The 26,890-nt window shown below is 43.2% G+C and overlaps 1 protein-coding gene across 2 annotated transcripts in view; it reads right to left on the bottom strand.

The window, feature by feature from the left end:
- MYO1E (myosin IE) overlaps positions 1–26,890 on the bottom strand; it is a 416,393-nt gene that overhangs the window by 124,687 nt on the left and 264,816 nt on the right. For both annotated transcript variants that reach the window (XM_029574567.1, XM_029574568.1), the window contains exons 7-10: positions 21,113–21,244; positions 18,769–18,903; positions 13,962–14,094; positions 82–278 (exon numbers count right to left, since the gene is read on the bottom strand). In XM_029574567.1, coding sequence (XP_029430427.1) covers positions 82–278; positions 13,962–14,094; positions 18,769–18,903; positions 21,113–21,244 — 597 coding nt within the window. The remainder of the gene's footprint in view (positions 1–81; positions 279–13,961; positions 14,095–18,768; positions 18,904–21,112; positions 21,245–26,890) is intronic.

The following is a 26,890-nucleotide window of genomic DNA, read 5'->3' as shown; positions in this document are numbered from 1 at the left end:
CCAGGCCCTTTTATGATTACAACACATTTCTAGGTGGCTAGCAGTTATGTATAAAAAGAAGCACAGGTAAACTTTTCTTACATCCACTAGGAAATCAAAGACACGGGCATGAAGGGCTTTGGAGAGTGCATCTCTAGTGTAACACGCCTGCTCTACATTTAGTGTCACATTGATGGACTCGGATTTGCCGCCCCATTTGCTGTCCATCTGCCTGCTGGTCAACTTCTCTTTCAGGCGAGCCTGGTTAATTCCCAGGAGGAAAGTAGGAAAAGCCAAAACTGTGAAAACAATCAATAGAGTATATAATTGGTGGTGGTCACATTAAATGATGAATTTTTAACCCTTACTTCACATTTTTATTTTCTTTGTCACTGGCTGTTCTTATATAGCACTCTTGCTACAGCTAGGAAAATGCACAGGAAGGTTTCTGCACTCCCCACAAACTAAAGAAACATCTATTTTAGGTTCAGATGACGCACCCTTCTGCAGCAGTAAATCCTGTATAACCTGAAGGGTTATCATGTGATGTGAAATAAAGGGACCAAGATAAAACCAATGCAAATAAAACTGTTGGCAGACAGAACTAAATTATTAATAACTTCTTTGTGTTTATCCATGGATAAAGAATAAATACCATAATTGCTAAATACCTAAGGCTAATTGAAGGGTTCTAATGGCACTGTGATAAACCACTACTCCCAAAATGTAAATGGTTTGGGAGCCAAAATGTGTTCTTTGCTTAGTTTTTTGTAGTTTAACATAGCTCCCCCAGACCAGTCTTTCTTCAGCATTCTTTATTACGCTGATAATAATTACTACAAACTCAAATTGAAGGGTTTAAGCTCACAATCAGAACTGTAGCTAAGGGGATGTAGCACAGGGAACATCTTTGAGTGGGGCACAGTCTGAGCTGCGGGGACAGAACTACTATTGCTCGCTTGGTAAATAATGGGGAGCAACAGATGGAAATAAAATCTACCTATGTTAGTACTGCTGATCAAGAAGAAAGTAAAGTTTAAAAAAGTTCAAGAGAGCCGACCATGATGTCTCAGCAGCAATACAGCGTGCTGCCATGAGAGTCGCCCAGCTCTTGTTCCCTTGAGCTCATGATGCTGTTCAAAGTGAGGTGGGAGAAGAGGGAGGGGAGATGCAGCCAAGAGCACGCATGCCCCTAGTTGCCCAGGGAACCATGGTCTGTGCCTCTCGATCAGGGGATTGTAGCTCCAATGGCTGGGCTAGGCCAGAGGAGGCTAAAATGAGAGAAAATCCTTAGGAAGCTGTGCCTTCAGTTCATGGTATGATTGACCCAGTGTGGACTGATCTGATTGAGCTGGAAGCCAAAGAAAATGTAGAAGAAAGCTACTCGGCCAAAACAAGTCTCAGGACCAGCAAAGTATGTAGAATGAGGTTGCCAGTTGGCTCAAATTCTGCTAGTTAGGCTCACCCAGTCTTGATTTTGTTTCACTGCATGCATGAATGCACAAGTTGTGCTTTTCTTTGGGAAATCAGAACTAAAGTCCAGGCATGCAATGGAGTAAAACCAGGACTGGATCAGCTTGAACAACAGAAACTGAGTCAGGATCCTTAGTACATAACATACCTACTTTTTGACATATGAACTCTGTAAAACCAGTTTGAGTCACGTAATATGTAAACATGTTAAACAGAGAAATTACACATAGAAGCATTGCACAACACTTAGGATTCATAAATAACAAAGCAGAGCGCAGCAGGCTGAAGCAGACAACTTCTTCTTGTTTTGTGCACTTGCCCTCAAAAAATAGTTTAGGCTCATTTTTCAAGAATGGACAAATGGGAAACCCAATTCTGAAAAACTGTTTCGTCTTTGCTGCTGCTGAAAACAGCAAGAAATCAGTACAAAGTAATTTGGCAAATTATCAGCTCACACCTACTGTAGATACTGTGATCATACAGAGAGGCATAACCACTGTCTATCCAGCAACTAGTCAAACACGTCACTTATATAAAACCTGCATACAACATACAGTACATACAGAGACAAACATAATCTAACCAGCCTGCTTCTCACACACATGGATGGATTAAAGGGGTGCTTTGGACCTCAGGTGGTACCTCAGCCAAGGCTCTCCCCAACTCCATCTACTCCACCTATCTTTACCCTTAACCTGACCCTGTTTGGGCCTCTCTCTAGACTTGGGTCCAGAGGTGACTGCCGCATTAATCCATCACTGCTCATACAAATGTGTATGCAACAGCAATGCAAATAAAACATTTGAAGTTCAATTATGCATCCAACATACTTGTTACTCCCTGTAGTAAGAGGCCAGCTGAATAAATAATGATCTGATTGAAACTGATGGAGATATTACAGGAGTTGTGTAGTTACCGGTCAATAGCAATCAAACGGATCGGTATAAAAAGTAAGCTTCAGTTTAGAGGAAACAGTCACAGTGAAAGGAGGTGTAATTTAAATATTTCTTAGCTCTTGCCTGTATGATACTTTAGAAAGCCAAATGACAATGGAGATTATAGAAATGACAATGGAGATTATAGAAATGTATATGCATTCAAAGTCAATCAATTCACCTGTTCAGCTCCCACCTGGTTTTTGTTTTGTTTTTTTAACTATGTTGATGCAGTCCTAATTTTACCACATTGCATCTCTGCACTGATTTCCCTATGAAAATGCAGGATCACTGCTCCGTGCGTGCTGTGTGATAAAACATGGATAGAATCAGACTGCTTGAGAAAAACTGTAGCCAACTGAAAACCCTACTTTGTATACAGAACCAAAGATTTGGACTCAAGAGTCCTGGAACGCACACCTATTTACACAGAGGCCAACATTCAGCACTATCTAGCCACATACGTATGGACTTATCCGGCTTAAATGGAGGTGGTTCAAGGTGAGGTTTAGGTATTAGTGTAGGGGTTAGGGGCCTCTTTGACATTCAAAGTGAGACGTACGAACAGAACAGTGCTCTATTGTGAAGATTTGATGATCTTCGGAGAGAGGAAACTCACCCAAAGATCCAAAACTCACCCAAAGATCCAAAACATCCAAACGCGGGTTAACAGTGCGCTCCGCCGGAGCGCACTGTACTGTATCAGCCTGTTAGCCATTCACCTTTGAATATCTACCCCACGATGTTGAAACTATCTGCAAGGAGACAAAAACTACATGGACTTTTTACCTGCACTAGTTTTCAGCGAGAAAGTATGCACATACTTTTGCTTTGAAACTTGCTGTGCTCACTTGCACCTGCTTTTTCTGCGGCTAGATTTTTGCTAGAATACTATCTGTAAAGATTTGAAAATGCAATCTATGCATGTATTTCCACAACACCCCACCCCCACCCCGAGCTAAACATGCCCCAGGGAACATCTCTTCTCAATGCATAACTTTTAACCGCAATGAGGGAGACAATTTCCAGTCAATTAACATGGATAAAACGCTTTATATCTATGTAAATAACTTTGAAACTAACCTTCCCATAGATATACAGCAGACAAGCAGAAGCACAAATATTTCATCCAGTTACATATCAGGCACGTGCATTGCTCAGTCACAATGTGGATACAGCAGGTGTGCACACAAACATTCTGTGCAAGTACTAATCAAACAATGAAGATGCATAATATACCTACACCTGGATCTAGATACAAACCATAAGGCCTATCATTCACAAACCTAAATTTTCATCTGCCAAGCACACTATTGAAATAATAATGAAAATTATAAAGGTTCTTCATAATCTGATTACTATGCTAAGCACCATAATCCTTTTCAGCAACTGTCTATTTCAAACTCCTTTTTCTGAAAGAAAAAAATGTATTTGCTTTACTTTTAGCAAAAGCCATTGAGTCTGACCCATGGACTAGGCTTTCCAGACATTGGGGTCTAGGATGGAGACAGCTATAGCCAGACTGCTAGGGGCAGTAAAATGAGAGGGAGAGGAAATATAGTAATTAAAGTAAGCAGAAAACATCGTCCAGACAGAACAGAGAGTAGCTTTATCTCTTGGAAATCAAACAAAACAAAAAGAAAAAGGAAGGAAGAAAGAAATTTAGTTGAGTACCCAGGAAATAAAACACTTCCTTGTAAAGCCTTATACAAAACATCTGCTCCACTACTTCAACAGCCAAATTACTTTAATAAATGACATTTTTAATGAGCATGGAATCCAGAGACAGATAAAAAGATTTTGTTGAACAAAGACTAGAGAGCACACTGCTTATGGATATGTTGTAATTCATTGCCTCATCTTCAGGAGGATGACAACACCAAAAGCCATAAAAGATGAGTCTTAGGGATCTATATATGCATACCCTAGAGGAGAGGAGGGACCAGAGGGAGGAAGGATGGGGTAATGTGATGGAGACAGTTAAATACCTGAAAGGAATTAATAATGCATAGATTAAATTTTGATTTAGCAGAATTGCTTACCTGTAACAGGTGTTCTCACAGGACAGCAGGATGCTAGTCCTACATATGGGTGACATCTTCAAGATGGAGCCAACCCTACATCCAGCAGGGGTCTCCCTTCAGTCTTATGAATAGCAAAAAGAGTGTGCGAAAAATAACATAATAAATCGCAAGCGTACCCAACTCCGTGGGGTGGCGGGTGGGTTCCATGAGGACTAACATCCTGCTGTCCTGTGAGAACACCTGTTACAGGTAAGCAACTCTGCTTTCTCACAGGACAAGCAGGATGGTGGTCCTCACATATGGGTGAATAACAAGCTGAGGATGCCCGCGCATGTACCAAAACCACCCAAAGATGTGCAACAGGCACAACAACAGGAGTGATTGTTTGGATAACGGGCAGCCTAAATATCCCAGTGGGTGCAGAATGAAGTTGGATATTACGCTGAGAATAGCTTGCATAGAACAGACTGGCCAAAGATAGAATCTTGTGTACCAGCTTTATCTATGCAGTAGTGGGCTGCACAGGTATGGAGAGAACTCCAGGTTGCAGCTTTACAGATATCAATAAGAGGTACAGAACGAAGGTGTGCTTACCTGTAACAGGTGTGCTTATCTGTAACAGGTGTTCTCACAGGACAGCAGGATGTTAGTCCAACAAATGGGTGACATCATCAAGATGGAGCCAATCACGGAATACTTTTGTCAGTCAACGTTTCTAGAACTTTGACTAGCACCTACTGGGCATGCCCAGTAGGTGCCTGAATATCCCAGCAGGTGCAGAAGGAAGTTGGATATTATGCTGAGAATAGCTTGCGTAGAACAGACTGGCCAAAGGTAAAATCTTGTGTACCAGCTTAGTCTATGCAGTAGTGAGCTGCAAAGCTATGGAGAGAACTCCAGGTTGCAGCTTTACAGATATCAATAAGAGGTACAGAATGAAGGTGTGCAACCGACGTTGCCATTGCCGTAATGGAGTGCGCCTTAACTCGACTCTGAAGCGGAAGGCCTGCTTGCTGATAGCAAAAGGAAATACAGTCTGCCAGCCAGGAGGACAGGGTCTACTTTCCGACCGGGAGTCCCAGCTTAAGCTTATCAAAGGAAACAAAAAGCTGGGTGGATTTCCTATGGCCTGCAGTGCATTCCAAATAAAAGGCAAGCAAACGTTTGCAGTCCAAGGAATGCAGAGCCCGCTCAGCAGGAAATGAGTGGGGTTTTGGAAAGAAAGTAAGTAGTACTATGGATTGATTTAAATGAAACTCAGATATCACTTTCGGAAGAAATTTAGGATGAGTGCGAAGGACCACTTGATCATGTAGAAATTTCGAGTAAGGGGAATATGTGACCAGCGCCTATAACTCACTGATCCTGCGAGCAGACGTTAACGCCAGAAAGAAAAGGACCTTCCAAGTGATATGCCGCAACTCGCAGGAATGCAGAGGCTCAAACGGTGGTTTCACGAGCTGCGCTAAAACCACATTAAGGTCCCAAGACGGGGCCGGTGGACGGAGAGGAGGCTTCAGGTGAAGCAATCCCTTCATAAAGCACACCACCAAGGGTTGTGTTGAGTTAGAGACATCCCCCGTACCCCTATGGAAGGCAGCCACCGCACTGACATGCACGCTGATGGAAGAGGTTTGTAAACCCGACTATGAGAGATGCCAGAGGTAGTCTAAAAACTGATTTGTGGGGCAGGTAAAAGGATCTAACTCCTTTGACTTGCACCACAACGAAAATCTTTTCCATTCAGAATGATAAGACCTTCTAGTAGAAGGCTTTCGTGAAGCTACCAGGACCTGGGATACAGATTCCGAAAGATTGAGCGGTTGTAGGATCAACCTTTCAACATCCAAGCTGTCGGTGACAAGGCCTGAAGGTTGGGGTGGCGCAACTGGCCGTTCCTTTGAGATATCAGGGACAGATCTGAGCCTAGGGGAATCTGCGGAAGGACCGAGAGATCCCAAAGGATGGGAAACCATGCCTGATGTGGCCAGTAGGAGGCAATGAGAATCATCAGACCCTTGTCCGTGCGCAGCTTCACAAGAGTCTTACTGATGAGAGGAAATGGTGGGTAGGCATAGAGGAGGCCTTCCTTCCAGGACAGGGTGAACGCATCCCGAGGTGGAACTTGGCGACTGTGATGTAGAGAGCAGGAGTTGTCCACCTTGCGATTCTGAAGTGACGTGAAGAGGTCGATAGTCAGGTGCCCCCAATGCCAAAATATTTTGTCTGCAACTACAGGGTTGAGGGACCACTCGTGGGGCTGAAATTCCTGACTGAGATTGTCCGCTAGAACATTGTCCACACCCGCCAGGTAGGTCACTCTGAGAAGCATGGCCTGAGATAGAGCAAAAGCCCAAATCTGTGCTACCTCCTGACATAGGAGGTAGGACCCGGTTCCACCCTGCTTGTTGATGTACCACATTGCTACCTGGTTGTCCGTTTGGATCAGGATTGTTTTGTTGGACAAACAATCCCGAAATGCAGAGAGAGCACATGTGATCGCTCGAAGCTCCAGAAAATGTATTTGATGTTGCGACTCCTCTGCCGACCAGGTTCCCTGAGTCTGCAGGCTGTTGACATGTGCTCCCCAACCTAGGGTGGAAGCATCGGTCGTCAAAATTATTTGAGGTTCTGGAGTTTGAAAGGGTAGACCTTGAAGCAAATGGGACTCCAGGATCCACCATGCCAGGGAGAGACAAAGTCGCCTGGTGATGTGGTCAAGGTTGGACATTGGATGATGTGCCTGTGACCACTGGGACTTTAATGTCCACTGTGTTACCCGCATGGCTAGATGAGCCATTGGTGTAACATGGACCGAGGATGCCATATGCCCCAGCAAGACTAGTAGATGACGATCCGTCGTGGTTTGATGAGACTGTATATTGCGTGCCAACGACCCCAGTGCGTGAGCTCGGTCCTTGGGAAGAAAAGCCTTGCTTGGATTGTGTCAAGATCCGCTCCAATAAAGGAGAGGAACTGAGACGGAATCAGGTGAGATTTCTGATAATTGATTAGAAATCCCAATGATAGTAGTAGCCGCACTGTAAGGTGGAGGGAGTGAAGAACTCCGACAGATGACTGAGCTCTCAGCAACCAGTCGTCCAGGTAAGGATAGACATGAGTGCTCAGTCTTCTTAAGTATGCGGCTACTACCACCAGGCATTTCGTGAAGACCTGAGGGGCTGACGCAAGGCCGAATGGAAGGACCCTGTACTGGAAATGTTGGTCTCCGACAAGGAAGCGGAGGTATTTTCTGTGAGATGGGGTAATTGCGATGTGCATGTACGCGTCTTTTAGGTCAAGAGAGCAAAGCCAATCCCCTGTTGAAGAAGTGGAAGTAAGGAGCCAAGGTTACCATCCGAAACTTATCTTTCCGAAGATGCTTGTTTAGGGCCCGAAGGTCTAATATCGGGCGAATGCCTCCCGTCTTCTTTGGGATTAAGAAGTACCGGGAGTAGAATCCGTGCCCCCTCTGGGAAAGAGGAACCGGTTCTATGTCATTTGCTTGCAGAAGGGAAGTTACTTCCTGCTGCAGTTGCTGACAGTTATTTATTTATTTATTTAGCATTTTTATATACCGACGTTCTCGATACAAATATCAAATCAGGTCGGTTTACATAAAACAAAACAATCGCGGTGAGGCGTTACAATAAACGGAGTTTCAGAACATGAGAATAATAAATATTAAATAAACAACAGTGATTCATCAAATGACGAGAATCTATATAGTAAATAACATGTAATAAAATAGATAATGGTGTAAATAACTAACTTGAAATAAAATAAATAATAAATAGAATAGTATAAAATATATATGTAAAGACAACAGTAACTCGTTATGATACGTGAAACATGTAGAGAATAACTAAGAATACATGATGTGTTAATTTGGGATATACAGGTATCAGGGACCAATGTTTATGAGCCTGGTTATGAGTAATGCATGGGCTAAAGAATTAATGCATCCACAAGTGGAACAATCAAACAGGTGGGCTGTCAAATAACGTGGATTCATGTGGAGATAACTAAAAATAAATGATGAGCTGAACAGTGACCAATGTTTATGTGTTTAGATATCAGTAATGCATGAACTAAAGAATTAGTGCATCCACGCGGGAGGCTTTCCCTACAGGTGTGTTGTAAGTGGGTTGTCCAGATGAGGTGGCTTTCACTACAAGTGGGTTGTAAGTGGGTTGTCCAGATGAGGTGTAATCGGGCCTTGAAGAGGTGTGGGCGGTCGTGGAACTTGAGGTGTGGTCATGGAACTTGTAGTGAACTAATTTTACTCTTTTTTTTTTGCTCTTTGGCCCGTGTCAGAGTGTTCCTGCGATTCTGGAAATGCTTGCCGGAAGAGCCACGTTTTTAAATTTTTCTTAAAAGTTATATGACAGGTTTCTTGGCGTAGATCCGGTGGTAATGAATTCCAGAGGGTGGGCCCAGCTGAGGAAAGTGCTTGTTTAGATCGTGAAGTTTTGATCGGGGGAGCGTATAAGGAACCTTTGTAGTTGTCGGAAGAGGGCCACCCCGGCTGAGGTGAGAGTCCGACGGGACGGAGAGGAAGTTTAGATGGTAGCCTTGAGCTATGACCAACTGTACCCACCGGTCTATGGTGATGTTTAGCTACATGGTGGAGAAGTGGCATAGTCGGCCGCCCACAGGCAGGTTGGGCAAAGGGGATGTTCTCTGCTCTGGAGTTGGAAGTCAAAATCCCGCCGCAGGAGTAGGCTAGGCAGGAGGTTGAGTTTTCTGAGCCCGTGGCTGACGCGGTGCAGACTTCTGGAAGGGCCGGGACGGGCGAGTCCGAGTCGCTGGTGGATAATATTTCTGGGCTTTATATGCTGTTTGTTTAGCTTCACGTCTGAACGGATGCTTGGAGGGAGACAAAAATTCAGCAAGAGTGGCCAAGAGCTGACGAAGTGTTTCATTGTGGTCCTTCAGCTGGGCCACCATCTCTTGGATTTCTTCACCAAATAGGTTATCCCCCGTGCATGGGAGGTCAGCTAAACGATCCTGCACCTCCGGGCGGAAATCGGAGGACTTCAGCTAAGCCCATCGGCGAGCGCTGAAAGCAGCCGCTGATAATCGGGAGGCCGTATCGAAGACATCATACGCCGATCTGACCTCATGTTTTCCCATGTCAAATCCCTTTTTAACAATGAAGTTCAGCTGTTCTTGAAGCTGCTCTGGGAGGGACTCACCAAACTCCTGTAGTTGTTTAAATAGGTTTTGGTTGTACTGTGTCATATATAACTGATATGACGCAATACGCGAGATGAGCATGGCCCCGTGAAACAGGCTGCGGCCTACAGCGTCGAGAAACTTCTGCTCCTTCCCAGGCGGTGCCGAGGAATGCTTGGCCCTCTTCTGGGTGGACTCCACGACCACCGAATGATGAGCTAATTGTGTCTTCTGGAAACCCGGGGAAGGCTGGACTAGGTAGATTGCGTCCGAATTACGGTTCACTGGAGGGACCGTTGCAGGATGCTTCCAGTTTCGCTGCATCAAATCCTGCAGAACTTCATGGACTGGGACGGACATGATTTCTTTTGGAGGATCCAAGAACTGAAGTACTTCCAGCATTTTATGCCTGGAATCCTCCTCCGTCTGCAGTGTGAATGGAATAGTTTCCGCCATCTCCTTGATAAAGCTAATAAAGGAGAGATCTTCTGGCGGAGCCTTGCGTCTCTCCTCCAGAGGTGACAGCTCGATGGAACCTCAGTTGAGTCCTGGGATTCAGATGTATCGTCCGTCCATGGATCATAAGATTGATCCCCTGCATCCATCGGTAGCCCTAGTGGAATTCCTCCAGCCGGAGGAGGTCTTGGCATCAAAGGTATAGGTGCTGGCTTTGGCATCGAGAAATTGAGGTCCGGTATTGGTACCAGATGCAATGGCACCAATGGCATCAGGGACTTCACTGGTGGCCTCGGTGTGGGCACTCCCGAAGGCCCCGGAACGGGTTCCGGTCTCAACGTGTCCTCTTCTCCCGATGAAAGTGGGATGGGCGTCGATGGAGCCATGGGTAATGGTGATTTTCTCAGTGCTCCTGGCAGGGCACTGATAAGCAAATCCAGCTTATCCAGGAGAGGAAGCAACATCGGTGGCATCAGTGCCGGTTCCGGCACAGGCACCGATGCTGGCATCGGTGGCCAGCACCGTCTCGGGAGGCCTTGGACAGCCTGGACCACTGCTTCTTCCACCATCCAGTGCAATTCCTCTCAGAGCGCTGGGATGGTGAGCCCCAGGTAGCCATGCCCTCCGAAGGCGAGGTACACCTCGGTGCATCTGGCTTTGAGGACTAGGGACGCTCCTCGGCCTGGGTCTTCTTTGTCTGTAGCTCGCTCGATGACGCCACCGGTGTTGCAGAAGTCGAAGGCACCGGTCTCCGATGGCTTGTGTCGGTGCTTCTCCCGGTGTTCCGCTTTACCCGACTCCGGCATCAATGAAGGAGACGCCGAAGACTGAGACACCGAACGGGAGTCTTTGGCCTTGGAGCAACGTCGATGCTTCTACGGGAATGGTGTCGATGGAGCCTGCGGAGATGGATGCTGAAATAAAAGGCCATTTTTTCTAGTCGTGCCCTACGGCCCTTCGGAGTCATTTGGGCACAATTGGTACATGTCTCCACATCGTGAGACGGTCCGAGACATAACACACAGACCAGATGAGGGTCCGTGATTGACATAGTTTTTGGACAGTCAGGGCACCATCGAAAATCTGTCGGCATCGTGACCGCCGATGGTCGGTCGGTCGCGGTCGGTGCCAACAAGGCCCATAGTGGTCCCCGCTGGGAACCGACCGAAAAACGGGGTAAACTTACCGTACAACTTGGCACTAGACGGTGGAGAAGGGAGAACTCTGGGGGCTATAAACTTTTGCAAGTTTTAAAGTAAATTTCCTGAGGAAATTTCTGTCAGGAACTATAAAGAGCTCCAAAAATCCGCATGGCTATAGCTGCGTGGAAAAAAAGAGACTGAAGGGAGACCCCTGCTGGATGCAGGGTTAGTGCCATGCTGGGCTCCATCTTGATGATGTCACCCATGTGTGAGGACTAACATCCTGCTTGTCCTGTGAGAATGTAAGAATCAAGGAGTAAGATAACAAAGCATGAAATGGCCTACCAGTAGGGGTGATGGAGGCCAGTAGTTTAAAAGATACTAGGCATTCTTGGGACTAATATGGAGGGCAGTAGTAGGAAAAGGATTGCTAGGTTCTGGTAAAAGATATGGGGGCAGAAAGGAACTGGTGTTGGGCAGATTGGATAAGCCATATGGTCTTTTTCTGCCATCGTTTACTATGTTACTATGCTCTCAGTCTAGAGCCATCATCATGAGTTACATAATCCCTTTCTATATACTGAAAAGGTTCTTCCTGAACATTCTCTCTCTTTAAGCATACTTGGGATCATCTTACAGAAAAATAAATATACCATGTAAGAATATTTAATCTGCTCAGGAGTTAAAAAAAACATTGAGGCCAATATTCCTAACTTTTAGGAAAAAACTCAAGACTTGGTTATTCAAGCAAGCTTTTCCGGACACAACCCAATGACACAATCCAATGACTCCAAAAACACCATTCTCTTGTATTTAACATCTATTTTGTATATTAGTTTGTACACTATATTTAATTTGTATATTGTTTAACTATTTCTCTTCTCTCCTTTCTCTTCCTTCTCCAAGTTCGGCTTCCCTTGTTAAATGTAACTGTACCTTCCGTCACCACAGTTCTAGTTTTTGTATATAATGCACTCCTGTTCTATGTAAACCAGCAAGATATGTCTTCATGATTGCCGGTATATAAAAATCCTAAATAAAATAAATAAAATAAATAAATATTTAGAGCTACTTAACCGGATAAATAGGGATTTATCCGGCTAAGTGGCAGCCACTGAATATCTGGTTATGTTCATTGGCACTATTTAGTCGGATAAGTATTTACTCAGCTAAGTAGTTAGTCGGATATCTTGGGGGTAAGCAATGGGCGGATCAAGGCGGGGCAACTTATCTAGTTATCTTAACCGGATAAGTGCCTATATTCAGTTTTATCCAGTTAAGTTAACCGAATAAGCCAGACCCGCTCAACAGCAGGTCTAAAGTTATCCGGATATAACTTATTCGGCTAACTAGAACTTATCCGGTATTTAGAAACATAGAAAGGATATACAGCAGCATGGCTAAGTTAACTGGAAAACTTATATCAAGATAACTTAGATAACTGGATATCTTAGAATATTGGGCCCGTTATTGCTTGTTCTCTTTACAGAATGTTGAGTCACAAAGGTTTCAGCAACAGCTGCATCCTTAAGACTTGCAAAGTGGGCCCACAGTAGTATAACAACATTTAACAATTAAAAAGCTATTATAACTGAATAGGGGTGCAGATTTTATGATTTCACTGTGAGTGTTTTCCTTGTTCCAACATCATCTCACTAAATCCTCCATCTCCCATTCCCCAGTCTTCTATTGCCCCATCAGTCCTATATCCCTCAGCACTCCATTGCTTCTACAAAGCTCTACATCAGCTCCCAGAATGCTACTGCATACTTAGCTCTACATAATCCCCCACAGCCCTCTGTTGCCAAACCAACTTGCTTTTCTCTAGCCCTCCATTGTCATCCTAACCTGCTATTCCCCAGCCCTTCTTTGCTTCCCAAGCATGCCATCAATTCTCACAATCCTCTGTCTCCCCTCTAATAATCCATTGCCTCTCTCACATTCCTACATCACCATCCCAACCCCTCTCCAACTATTAGCAACCCTCTATTTCCACATCACCCCACCATGAGTGCATCAGTAGCACAGACTATGAGGATTCCATGAAAGCGTTGTGTTTCCTGTCATGTAGGCCACTCTTCCTTCTCTACTTGCACAATTCTGCTCTAAAGTGGAAGTGTGTGGAAGGATGGTCATAGTGGTAGTGAGCACAGTGGTCTCTTAGTGTCCCCCATGGCCTGCTGCCCTGAGAGGCGGCAAAATGCCATGGGTGCTTTACATTTGTAGAAATATTTTCATGGGTGCTCCAGTCCCTGAGCACGCATGTAGGTGTGTTTGTTGACCCTTCCTTGATGATTTCAGATGGCAGGCAATGAAGAAAAACCCTCAGCAACTTTAGCTCTAACACAAAGATCAAGCTTGTAGCAGGCACATGGTCAGGCACATGGCACATGGTTAGGGTCAAAGCTGAACGGTACAGGAAAATCATTTTCAAATATATATTGACAGGGACTCTTTGTAGGTTGTGATACTTTTTTATTGGTTCAACATAAGAATTATCTAGAGATGTAGACATATGTGAGCTTTTGAGATCACATAGTTCACAAAGTCTCAGATATGCCATCTCTGCATAATTTTTACGTTGCATCAAGGAAAAGGTATTATACCCTGCAAGGAACTCATCTCAAAACATAAACTCTTTTATAGCAAACTATATTAGGATCTGTCAGTTCACTGATACAAGAGCAGCTGTCATTTACTGCTATTGAAAGTTTAAAATAAAACTGATTCTTTTGCTCTGTATTACCACAAGTGATGCACCGTGGGCTACCTACATTCTTCACTCTCTACAGCCGCGTAGTTGCCCACTTCTTTGAAGACGATGTTTCCAAGGTGCAGAACTCCTGCGACTATCTGCAGAACCATTGCCTGCTCCTCGGCAAATATACCAATAACATTCATTGCATGCTGGGAAGAGAAAAACAACTGCTTTACTATTCATTTCTCTTAGTAATGAAAATATCACTGTGAGATCAATCATCAAAGTGATTTACGCCTGTAAAAAGAAAACAAAAAACTTTTTGCCTGCTTTAAACGGATGTCGGAGCACTGTACCAACACGTGAGTGCTGTTAGTCGCATGAGAGGAGATGCTCCTGAGGGCACTGAGGTCGGGGGAGAAATAGTACACATGAAGACTGCGTCTTGAAATCTTCATGCATACTTTTCCAAAAAATTCTACCGGCAGAAAAAGCAGGCACAAACGACCGTGTGTACTTTGTACCCACAGCAAGTTTCAAAGTGAAAGTAGTGTAAGTCCCCCATGTAAAAAATCATGTCTGGTCTGTGTCCCAATGTGGATAGTTTGAATATTGCCCTGTGTGGAACAATGCATGACCTTTAGCCACATTGTGGGAGGGCAATTTCAAGATAGTAAATTAATGCGGGTAAACACTTTTTGTAACATAGTGGATGATGGCAGAAAAAGACTGAAATGGCTCATCCATTCTTGCCCTGCAAGATATTTAAAGCCTAATTTTAAAAGGCCTACGTGCACCTATATCGGGAGATGCGTGCGCTGCACGCATTTTCAAAAGCCCGCAGCCACACGCATGTCTCCCGGTGTGTGCAGGAGAAAGACCTGCCAAGAAAGGGGCAGGCCGGAGGTAGGGTCTGGGCGGGGCGAAACAGCGCCATTAAGGCACTATCTCGTTGCTGTGCGCGCCGGGAATGCCGAACCCGTGTAACTTGCTGCTGTTCCGGACCGCGGGTAAGTAATATAACAAAAACATGTAGAGTAGTTAGCAGGGATTTAGGGGTCAGGGTGGATAGGGGAAAAGGGAGGCAGATTAGTTAGGGGGTGTAGGAAGTTTCCTCCCAGTCCGCTCCTTTATTGGACCGCACATATCCGGACGCCTGCACGTGGGTCTTAAAATTTCCCTTCTAGGGTTCTAACTGCCGCTCCATGTAGGTTACTTCTGATAGGATTGTTCTGTGGCTCCGTACAGATTTCTCTGTGCTTCTCCAGGAAGCACAATACAATCATTTCAATGTGGTTTTGGCATTTTACTCCAGTATTTTGTTTCCATCTTCTTGGCAATAAGGGATCCTCTGTGCTAATCCCACCCTTTCTTGAATTCTGCCACTGCCTTTGTCCTCACTACCCTTTCCATGAAAAAATATTTTCCTGATGTTGCTCCTGACTCTGCTTCCTTGCAGCATCAGACTGTGCTGCCTAGTTTTATAGCTTCCTTTCTACCTTCTGGCATTTACATGTCTGTATCATATCCCCCATCTCTCCTTTCCTCTAGGAAATACATGTTCAGGTCCTCATGTGTCTTTTGGTGCAGCCCCCACACCATTGTGGTTGCCTTTCTCTAAATTGTCTCTGACTTACTTTTATCCTTTTTGAGATATGGCATCCAGAACTCAACACAGTACTCCAGGCAAGGCCTCACCAGTGACCTGTACAACAACAATAATACCTCCTTGTGCCTCTGTATGCAGCCTAGCATCCTTCTGGCTCTAGCCACTGCCTTGTCACACTGAGGCTCTCTCCTGAATGGTGCGCATCAGCACCTCTCCCCTCTAAGTTGTGTTCAGCTCCTTTGGAGTTTTGCATCCCAAATACATGACCCTGCACTTTTTTTTGCATCGAAGTTTAGCTCCCGAAGCATTTGACGATTGTTCAAGCTTCTTTAAGTCACTTTACATTCTGTTTACTCCTTCAGATGTGCCCACTCTATTGCATATCTTTTTGCCATCTGCATAAAGCCAAGCTATTCCTTCTGCAATATCGCTCACAAAGTTATTGACGAGAACAGGCCCAAGGATCAATCCCTCCACTCCACTAATCACCTCTTCCTTTCCTGAGTGAATTCCATTTACTACTACCCTTTGTTGCCTATCACTCAGCCAATTTCTAATCCAGTCCATTACCTTAAAACCCATCCCCAAGCTGCTCAGTTTACTCTTGAGCCTCTTATGTGGGACAATATCAAAAGCTTTATTGAAATCCAAGTAAACCACATCCAGTCCTTGCTCTTGATCTAAATCTCTAGTCATCCAATTGAAAAAAATCAGTCATATTTGTTTGGCATGATCTACCTCTGGTAAAGCCATTCTGCCTGGGACCTTGCGACCCACTGGATTGTAGGTAATTCACTATTCCTTTCCTTCAGTAACTTTGCCAATGATTTTTCCACCAGTGAGGTAAGCTTGCTGGTCTGTAGTTTACAACTTCCTCTCTGTTACCACTTTTGTGACGAGGGATGACAAGCTACCCTTCTCCAATTCCATGGAACCTCTCCCATCTCCAAAGAGCTACTGAACAAGTACTTTAGTGGACCCACCATAACCTCTCTGAGCTCCCTTAGTATCCTTGGATGTGCCTCATCTGGCACCTTTAGTTTTGCAAGTTCCATACAAACATCTTATTTTCCATGGTCTTCTTTAGTGAACACTGAATAAAAGTATTTGTTTAGCATTTCTGCTTTCTCATTGTCCCTCCCATCACCTTTTAAGCTTACAATTCCACCTCTGGTCTTCCTTCTTTCTCTGATATACCTGAAAATGTTTTGTCACCGTGTTTTGACAACCTGATGTCTTTCTTTGTCTCTTTCAGCTTTGCTAAATATTCTTCCTTATGTTTATCTTTCTGAGATCCTTTGTGTTTTTTGAATGCTATCTTCTGTCCTTCATTTTTGCAAACACTTCTTTGGAGAATCATATTGGTTTTTCTTGACTTCCTGCTTTTATTATCTTCCTTGCATAAAGATTTGTTGTCCTTATTATAGCTCCTTTTTCGCTAGCATAAATGCTTTGGAAATTGACCTCCCCATCTGCAGGCATTGCGGATGCTCAAATAATTGCTGTCCTTGGGGAAAAAAGGAACAGCTTGGGATATTGGAACATCTTACTATATTTATTTTTACAAGGAATATCTATGTTCAGCATTATTTTTAGCAAGCTCTTTATCATTTATCATTCAAGATTATCTACCAAGGTGAAAGCTTATTGTATGCACACAGCAAAAATGGGGTATGGCAAAAAAGTGTTTTTGTTTTTTTATTCCTGCAATATTCCAGAAGCAGTATACTAATTTGTTTACTTACAGCATTTTCTAATTTAACATTTCCATAAACTTTGATAGCATCTGACACGTGCAATCATTAGCAAACAGGTCACCATGTCTTGTCAGAAATGAAACAACACCAGTCCATAGTTTTGAAATGCTTAAACTGGAGAAAGAAACAGGAAATAGCTCATGGAAGATGAGAGAGGAGCTCTTCCCATTTTCCAGAAAGTCATAGGCACTGTGACTGTTCCCCAAACATGATTTGAGGCTGATATACTTTATAGAGTTAAAAATAGCAAAATCTGCTTCATGCACTAAAATGGGAAATAGTGCAAGTACTTTGCAATAGTGTGCACTGATGTAGCACACAAAACAGACTTTGTGAAGCTTTTTCCTTCACAAACAGTAAAATTTCACACATAATTTCACTTGTGCAAAATGTTTCTTTAAAATAATGCTTAATGAGCTGCTATGACACACAATTATGCAAGTCAGTTCATTCACTATAAGTGCATAATAAAACTATGTGCGAAATTTACTTCACAAAACATTTTTCACTTTAAAAAAAAGCCCTACATCTCAATTAGGTGTAGATTATTTATTTTTTTGCAAGAAAATCTTTAGCAAAATTCTGCATGCTATTTTTCTACCAGGTTTATTTCTATGTAAATCACAGGAGAAAAATAGTGTGCAAAACAAGTTGCTTACTGTGTGCAAAATAGTGCTGCTTAGTACATCAGCCTCTTTTTCTGCTAAGCTTTCCACCTGGTTAAGCCCTCTGTTTTCTCTCTTTCTCTTAGTAATTCTTGCTAAAACTTTCCTTAGTCACACCCTTGGTGTCTCAGGTTTCTATGATTTTTTTGTTTTATTTTGTAAGTTTCTTGATTAATTAATTCTCCTGACCTTTTTTTTTTTTTTTAGCTATGGTCACAGTTATTACATTATCAGTAACTACGGTATCTTCTGTTACACAATGTATTATTTTATGTTTCTTGTTTTTATGTTGTATTTCTAGATCTTTCTACCAATAAATATTAATATACCTATAGTAGCACAGAGATAATTAAACTTCCTTTAATAGAGTTTCTACCAAGGCCATATTCAATGTTTTAGAGAATGGAAAGATTAATCATTTTGCTTGATTTAGCCTCCCAGAACAATAAAAATTGGCATAGTTATCCATCACAACTGAACCTCCAAAATCCCAATTTTTTTCCACTTTAAAACAAATACATTGACATGCAAGCACATCAGCACTTACAGATATTTTTCTGAGGGTACAATGTAATTTTACTAATCTAAATCCATATGGATCATCACTTAGGTGTATTGTGGGAGGCAAACAAATATTTCTGGCCTAAAATATTAAAAGAAATAATGTTTTTGGAAATTTTACTATTGTATTGAAAATAATTATTTTAAGTAATAATGAGGTTGAGAAACATTGCAAGCACTAAGTCTGCAAATTGTTTTTGTCCCTTTCCATTTTACCTCAATACCAGATTTTTGGAAATCTTTAGAGTACTACTACCCTCTACCCATGCTAGCTTTGCTGGAATGACTCACCATGGTTTCCTTGAAGTCACTCTTGTCATTTATATCATCTACTTTGTAGGATCCTGATTGACTTAAGTAGTTGTAATAGTCTATGGTGGTAATGCCGAGGTTGTTTCTTTGGTCAGCGGAGGCACCTTCAATAAGCTGCAAAGCAGAAAGTTACAGAACTTCAGAAACATTTCATCATTTTTGGCCTGGCAAAAGATCCTTGATTTGATCTGAGAGTTGGGTTCCCGCTCCATGGGTTGGTTGGGGCTGGGGATGCCATCATAGCTCCCGGAATTGTGGTCATCGCTCAGGGATGACGAGGCCCATGACTATTAGTGGTGTGCATAGGCAAAATTTCCTCAGATTGTTTCACTTTTTTTATTTGTTGCATTTTTTGTTTTATTTTTATTCATTTCAATACTTTATGCATGAAAATTCAGTTTTAGGTGCATACATTTGTACTTATGCACTTCAAAATGTGAGTTTATGTATGTAAATGGACTTTTTAAAACATTGCCCCAGGGGTTGTGCACCTAAACATGCACACAGAATCGATTTTGCACATACTTTTACATGTACTTGAAAAGGTGGAGAAACTATTTACAAAAGTGTGTGAATAAATGACATGTGCATATTTACAATAGATCCCAAGCAGGCGTAAATGAGCGTGCATATACCACACAGGTCTCAGCATACACCCACTCATTTTCAAAGTGCACGTAAGTCTGCTTTGAAAATTTGGATTGAAACCTGCTTGTATAACAGCCCAAATGTAGAAACTACACGCAGGTTTCAGCTCAAATTTTCCTCTGTGTAAAAAAGTTGTGTGCATAGCTAACACCAAGTGGTCAGATTCTGGGCCCAGGTCTGCAAGGCCACTAGCCCAGGGCAATCACTGTACTGACCAGACTATGTATGTTGGGGAGGGTTGGGGAAGGGGGGACATAAAATAGGGGAAACATCCCTGGGTAGCTGCAAATGAAGGCTCATATGGCCAGGAACCCAGCTGGTTCCGAATGAACTGGAGGCCCAAAAGAGTAGGAGGAACCTGCTAAGTCAAAAAAAGAGAATATTTAATTATTTTCACCTTTGTGGGACCTCCCTGTTTACTGTGCTTTTTCTCCAAAAAAGGAAGGATGATCTGTTTTCAATTTATAAGGAAGCTCAGTATAGTGCAGAGAGAACTTAGGGCCTCATTTTCCAATATCGCATTGGTAACGCATGAGGGGGCGTTACCAATGCAAATGAGGCTTCTTTCGTGCAGTGGGGAAACATCGCCGCTCTATGGACACTCTACCTGGGCAACAACAAGCTAGGTGGAGAGAACGTTGCCCAAACCACTTCTTGGAGTGAGCGTCCTCACTCCGACGGCCAGCAAATCTGCACTAGAGACCACTGTTCTTTCCGTACGTCTCATGTGGAATGCGAAAGTGGCCCCCAACCCCCGACGCTCATACCTAATCCCCACCCCAAGTTAGTAGGTGGCCCTTCCATAGGGATTCAAATATCCCCCCCCGGGCCTGATACAGGCTGTCTGGGACTATCGTGGACTGCGATAACTCTTTACTGGCCTGTAACGCACATCTGAGGGTTGTAGCTAGCAGCCACGCTAACACTGCGGCTGTTTCGCCGCACGCGATAGCTTTGCATATGCTCCGCCCCCTGACAAATTTGCATTCGCAAATCACGATAACAGTCGTTATCGCGATTTGCGAATTTATCGCGCGCGGTAAACTCCTTTGAAAATGAGGCCCTTACTCTGCTCTGAGACTATTACTAACTGGTCTTGTGGACTGTCACTGAGCTGGCCAACATTAAGGAATGCCACAACAAAACACATTCTGGGCCTGGCTTGCTATCCTTTGCAACTGTAAATCTACTGATCCAAGTAACAGGATATGATCTGAAATCAATTGTAATGTGTAAAGCCATTTGAGGGAAGCAGTTTTCTCCCAGCCTACATGTGTATTTGTCTTCGGGGGACTATGACAACCCTATGTTTAGCAAAACCCTTTTAATTATGTCTCATGAGCTGCGTGTAACACAGAAATTTGAAATGTGAAGACAGAAATTGACCATGTGGCCTATCTTCTCTGTCCATCCATTAGAACTACTTCAGCCTTTTCAGACAAGTTTTTCTGAAAGATTAATTTTTTCACAGATTTTCCTTTTCCCCTGTCTCTCAAAATATGAACAAGCACTGTATTTTTCAGTCTTATCAAAGCACTTAATTGCTTAGTTTATTAAGACTAATTTATGTTAACAGTAAGATTTCCATATATTGTTTCCTAGACTCCTGCATGTCTCCCAATACCATTCATAAAACCTGGTACAAGAAATAAGGAACTGAACGTTTTATTCTGACCTGGTAGAAAATGTGAAAACTGCGTTCTCCAGGGTTCCTCATCACCACACGTGATTTTTCCAGCAGAAAGTTTGAGATCTTTCCACCATCAGGCTCCCCACCTGGGCTGAACTGGATTTCAAAGTACTTGCCCTGCAATTAATAATTAAACCACTTACTCAAAGAAATACCTACAGTACCTGAATGTAATCTGCTTTGAAGTGCCTTAAAAAGTGGAATGCAAATAAAATAAATAAATAAATAAATAAATAAATACAAATTGTGACCAAGGTGAGTTATTCTCCAATAAGGGAGTTAATTAGTGAGCGGTAATGCTATTCACTGTTTCACTCTCCTATGCGCCTCAAGCTACATGAGCTTTTTGAATTGTACAATAACCATTGTCCATTCCAATAATTACACTTGTACATTAAGGGGTAGATTTTCAAAGGGGTACGTGCGTACGATACGCGCGTACCCCCCGAAAACCTACCCCAAACCCCCCCTGCGCGCGCTGAGCCTATTTTGCATAGGCTCAGTGGCGCGCGCAAGCCCTGGGACGCGCGTAAGCCCTGGGGCTTGCATGGAGGGGCGTGTCGGGGGCGTGTCGGGGGCGTGCTGCGAGTACGTGGCGTGCCCGGGGGCGTGCCCGGGGGCATGGCGCCGGCCCGGGGGCGTGGTCGAGGCCTCCGGACCAGTCCCCGGGATGGGTAATGGTGCGCCAGCAGCCCACTGGCGCGCGCAGATTTATAAATCTGCCAACAAAGGTAGGGGAAGGGTTTAGATAGGGCCAGGGGGGTGGGTTAGGTAGGGGAAGGGAGGGGAAGGTGAGGGGAGGCGGAAGGAAAGTTCCCTCCGAGGCCGCTCCGATTTCGGAGCGGCCTTGGAGGGAACAGGCAGCGTGCGCTGGGCTCGGCGCGCGCAGGTTGCACAAATGTGCACCCCCTTGCGCGCGCCGACCCCGGATTTTATAAGATACGCACGTCTACGCACATATCTTATAAAATCCAGTGTACTTTTGTTCGCACCTGGTGCACGAACAAAAATACGCCCGCGCATACATTTATAAAATCTACCCCTAAGAAATAGCACTTTAATTCTTCTAAATATATAGGGGTGAATTTTCAAAATGTTCCATGCATAAAAATGAGCAAAAATGTGTAAAAATGCGCTTAAGTAGCATCTACTCACATATTCCATATTTTATAAAAATAAAAAATACATGTGTATTTTCATTTTCATGTGCACATATACGTGTATAAAAAAGGGATGGACTGGGGCATTTCTGGGTGGGGCCAATACTTTCGCATGTAAGTTGTTATGTTAAAAGACACTTACATGCATTCATTTACCAACATACCCATGTATTTTTACACCTGCTAAGTATCTGCAGTAAATGATAAAAAAGTTTGCTTAAGCACTCATTGCACCCACAGAGCTGGCACCTATGTCCCTGCCATCAGGTGTGAGACCACTACTGTACAACTCCTAATCTCTGCAAATTTGGAAGCAAGGGAGAATTAGAGTCGGGATCTGGATGGTGGGAAGGGGATATAAAATACAGAAGAACTAAATTGACTTTCATCCCAGAGAAAACCAAAGTTAATTACCTTGCACTGTGAGTACCAAGCTATCTGCATGACAAATTCAAAATGAGGCCAGGATTCCATTGACATTATCTGGTTGATGAACAACATGCATGCCATACAAACAAACTGTTTTGTCCCTGAGTAAGGAAGAGGCCAGAAATGAATGAGTGTCTTCAGTATTCCTGGCATTCTGGGAGAACTAGGAGCTTTACCTGCCAGCTGCAGAATTGCAGCAGTTTTAAGAAGGAAAAGAAGCAGATTTATAAGATATGCGCGTAGCCGCCAGTATCTTATAAAATCCGGCGTACTTTTTAAAGATCTACCTCTCAGCTTTTTTGACTATGGCCCCTAGGTGCTTAAAGTTCAATTTGTAACATTTTATTCTCTGAATAATATTTTTACGATGAAGAAATACCACTGAATATAGCATTTCATGCATCAAACCAGTAGATATAAAGGTCAACGGCAGCTTCCATCGTGAAGAGTGATTGCTGTGTTAGTTCATGAAGACATGCAGAAATAGCAGTAACCATGCAGCTTTATTCAAAGTGGAATTAATTGGTGATCTTTTATTTCTGTGTCTCTAAGTGGATTAACAAGACAACCTTACTGTTATGCCTCAAATCTGAAAGAATTCCTAATATTGTCTTGAGTTTTGCCTGCAAGACTGTAATCTGCATTAGCCTTATACTTGTTGGTTACACAATGTTTCCTTACTGGTTGATTTTAAAAGCCCTATGGGGCCAATGCGATACAGTGCGATCAGCCGAGCGCACTGTATAACCCGCAGTCAGACGCGGGTTAAATAGGCGCTAATCCACCCCCTAATGCAATAGGGGGATTAGCGCCTATTTAACGTGCATCTGACGCGGAGTGAATGAGATAGCACTCATCACATGCAAATGCATGTGAATGAGGCTATTACTCATTCACTCCAATGCACATTTATCGCTCAGCTATTAACACCTGCCTGGAGCATCGGTTTTCATAACCGGCAGACTGCAGTTATGAGAACCGATGCCGAGTTTATCGGTGTTGGTGTTCATAACCGACAGACCACCGGTAACTGCGGGGTCTCGGTAGCAAGGAGGCGCTAAGGTCGTGCAAGTGACCCTAGCGCCTCCTTGCTAGCACGACCCTCTAATTTGTTTATAGCATGGCGCCCCCTTACGGGTGCCATGCGCACATTAAGAAAGCAGGCGCTGAAACGTTAGCGCCCGCTTTTTGCGTTTATTATAGCATCGGCCCCTATGTGCACTGTGTGGATTTTAAAAAGCATGTGAGTACACGTATATCTCCCGGTACACGCACAAATCATAACGTTCAGAAAAGGGGCGGGGTGTGGGCAGGGTCTAGGTGGGGCATGGGCGGGCTGAGTTTATTACATGAAGTCTGTGCATAAATATTTACGTGCACAAGTGCACACCAGGATCCCCTACCGCATAACTTTACTTCTGCTATGGACATTGTGTAATTATGAAAATAAAATAAACTAGGCTAGTTAGCGGGGTTTTAAGGGTCGGGGCTAGGGGTGTGCATTCGTTTCCTACGTATTGGTAATCTGCAACGTATAGGGCCATATTTGTTGTATTCGTGGGGAAGCGAAACGTATCGTGATTCCCCACGAATACAACAAATCTTCGCCAAATTATTCGGCCGTCTAAAGGAGCGAATTTAAACAAACCCCCCACCCTCCTGACCTCCCCAAAACTTACCAAAACTCCCTGGTGGTCCAGCGGGGGGTCCGGGAGCCATCTCCTGCACTCACACCCTCGGCTGCCGGTATTCAAAATGGCACCAATAGCCTTTGACCTTACTATGTCACAGGGGCTACCGGTGCCATTGGTCGGCCCCTGCCACATGGTAGGAGCAATGGATGGCCGGCGGGTATAGCCGATCTTATAACAGGCTCACGTATGTGCGTATATACGCGCGTATGTTATAAAATCGCCACGTCCATGTACATGAGCCAGCAAACACATGCTCAGCTGTGGCCACGCGCGGATCTTAAAATTCACTTCTTAGAGCCTAAGCATCACGAATCATTAGCAGTCTGTATGCTGTAGTATAATTATGTTTATTTGTTTTGTTATTATAGATAACAGTTTAGAAAAGAGATGGCTGCAGATCGCACACAACACACCATTATCCTAAAAACCTCATTAAAATATTTAGGTTGAAAACTGAATGTAAAGGTAGAATTCCTTTCCATGTGCCATTGTATTTCATTAGTACAACTGGTAACTTCGGCATCAGCTATTTTGCCATCAGATTTAACAACTTCTGGATTTTTTCATGAGTCATTCAATGAATTAGGAATTGCGCAACTTGACCTTAGAAGCCAAGACAGCATTTGCTAAGCTCATTTTAAGGGGACAAGAAAAAAAAATCGAATGCAAAGTGTTTTAGCAGATTTTGTTGTACTTGGAACAGACAAACCAGATATTTTCTAGGATTGAAAAAAGCAGTCAGACTGAATGTGATCTTTACTTTGTTTCCTTCTTTAAAAAAAAAAGCTGTTAAAACATGAAGCTGGAGGAAAAAAAAAGGTTGTTTTGGAGAAGCTGTGATAATTTATTTATTTATTTATTTAGCATTTTTTTTATATACCGAGGTATAGCAGAGTTGCCTTCACTCCGGTTTACATACAAAAAACAACATGATACATTGAACGATGTTTGAAATTTAAAAAATTTCAAAAGTTAACAGTAATGAGCAAAAAAACATAACAAAAGAATGAATATTACAGGATAACACAGGGTGGAAACCCTGGGTAGGTGGACAGAGATATCTGGGAACATCAAAGACAGAGGACATCTGCATCATGAAACAGGGAATTTGAATGAGGGGGATAATGAAAGATAGCAGGCTATGTTAATATACTTTAAGTCACAGAGTGCAGTCTTTAAAAAGATTGGCTGAGTAGCCAATATCTAAAACATGTGCAGAATAGCTTATGAAAGCATTTCTAAACATAATCTTCACACTGGGTTAGCATAGGGCATAGGGTTTTCACCATCTTAATTACTAAGATGTGGCATGCATCTTTGTGGGTTATTAAAGGTGAATTTTAAAAGCCGCTGAGATATGCACATATTTCCTGCTGTGCGCACATCTTGAACATTTTCAAAAAGAGGTGGCGCATGGCATGGTTTGGGTGGGACATGGGCGTGTCAGGGCGTGAACCTGAGATGTGTGCGTAAATACTAGCGTGATCTGGTGCCTGCCTAGGCCCCCTGCTGCATCACTTTTCTTCTGCTATGGATGCCGTGTAAATTAAAAAATAAAAGAAAATAGGTAGATCTGTAGGGTTTTAAGGGTTGGGGCTAACTGGGGGGAGTGAAGGCTATTAAACTAGGTGGGTTTGGAGCCTCTCTCTTAACTGGGCAAAATGGGGATGAATTGGTAAAACTGGGAATAATGTCGGCGCGCACCCTTTTTAAAATTGCCCATTGTAGATGGTAGAAGCGGGATTTGCGTGCCCACTTAAAATTCGATGCACATGTGCACGCAGCCAGGCTATTTTATAACATGCGTACATATAAGCACGCAAGTTATAAAACAGTCGCGCCCCTGGATGGCTGCGTACTGGTTTGAAAGATACTGTCCCTCTGAATATCCCCTAATAGAACAATGGAAGTTGCAGTGAATAATGTGCGTTACTGCATACTGTGCCTTAATAAATAGATCTTAGCTATATTCCTCTTAATTTCAATTTGCTTTTGTGCTATTTGATATAAGGAGGTCAAGCAGGATTTGGGGCATAAACTGACATTGAAAGGAAGTATAATTAGGCCAAATACTACAACGTACTATTTTTCATAAGAAGTGAGATGTGTAGGTAATAGTAAGCCACAGGCCATGGACAGTATACACAACCAAACTGGAGATAGAAAGAAGTCATTAGGCAAAAAACACTGAGGGGTATGAGACCTTAGACAAATGATAGCACATGTGGGTGTCACAGCTAGGAAAAAATATATATGCATATAAATATACACACATACTACCCACATATCCAAACCACAAGACAAAGAGTAAACTGCAAATAATCAACATGCAATGTAGAAAAGACATAATTAAAATATTTCTCAAAATTATAATTCTCAAACTCCGCCCACCCGCCAAAAATAATTAAATTTCTGATTTAAAGGTACCATCACTCAAATATTCAAGAATAAGCACGGAGTATAAAGTATGTTGGATATCA

This window comes from Rhinatrema bivittatum, chromosome 13 (genome assembly GCF_901001135.1).
Source record: "Rhinatrema bivittatum chromosome 13, aRhiBiv1.1, whole genome shotgun sequence".
Lineage (NCBI taxonomy): Eukaryota > Metazoa > Chordata > Amphibia > Gymnophiona > Rhinatrematidae > Rhinatrema > Rhinatrema bivittatum.
This window is presented reverse-complemented; position numbering and strand designations above follow the sequence as displayed.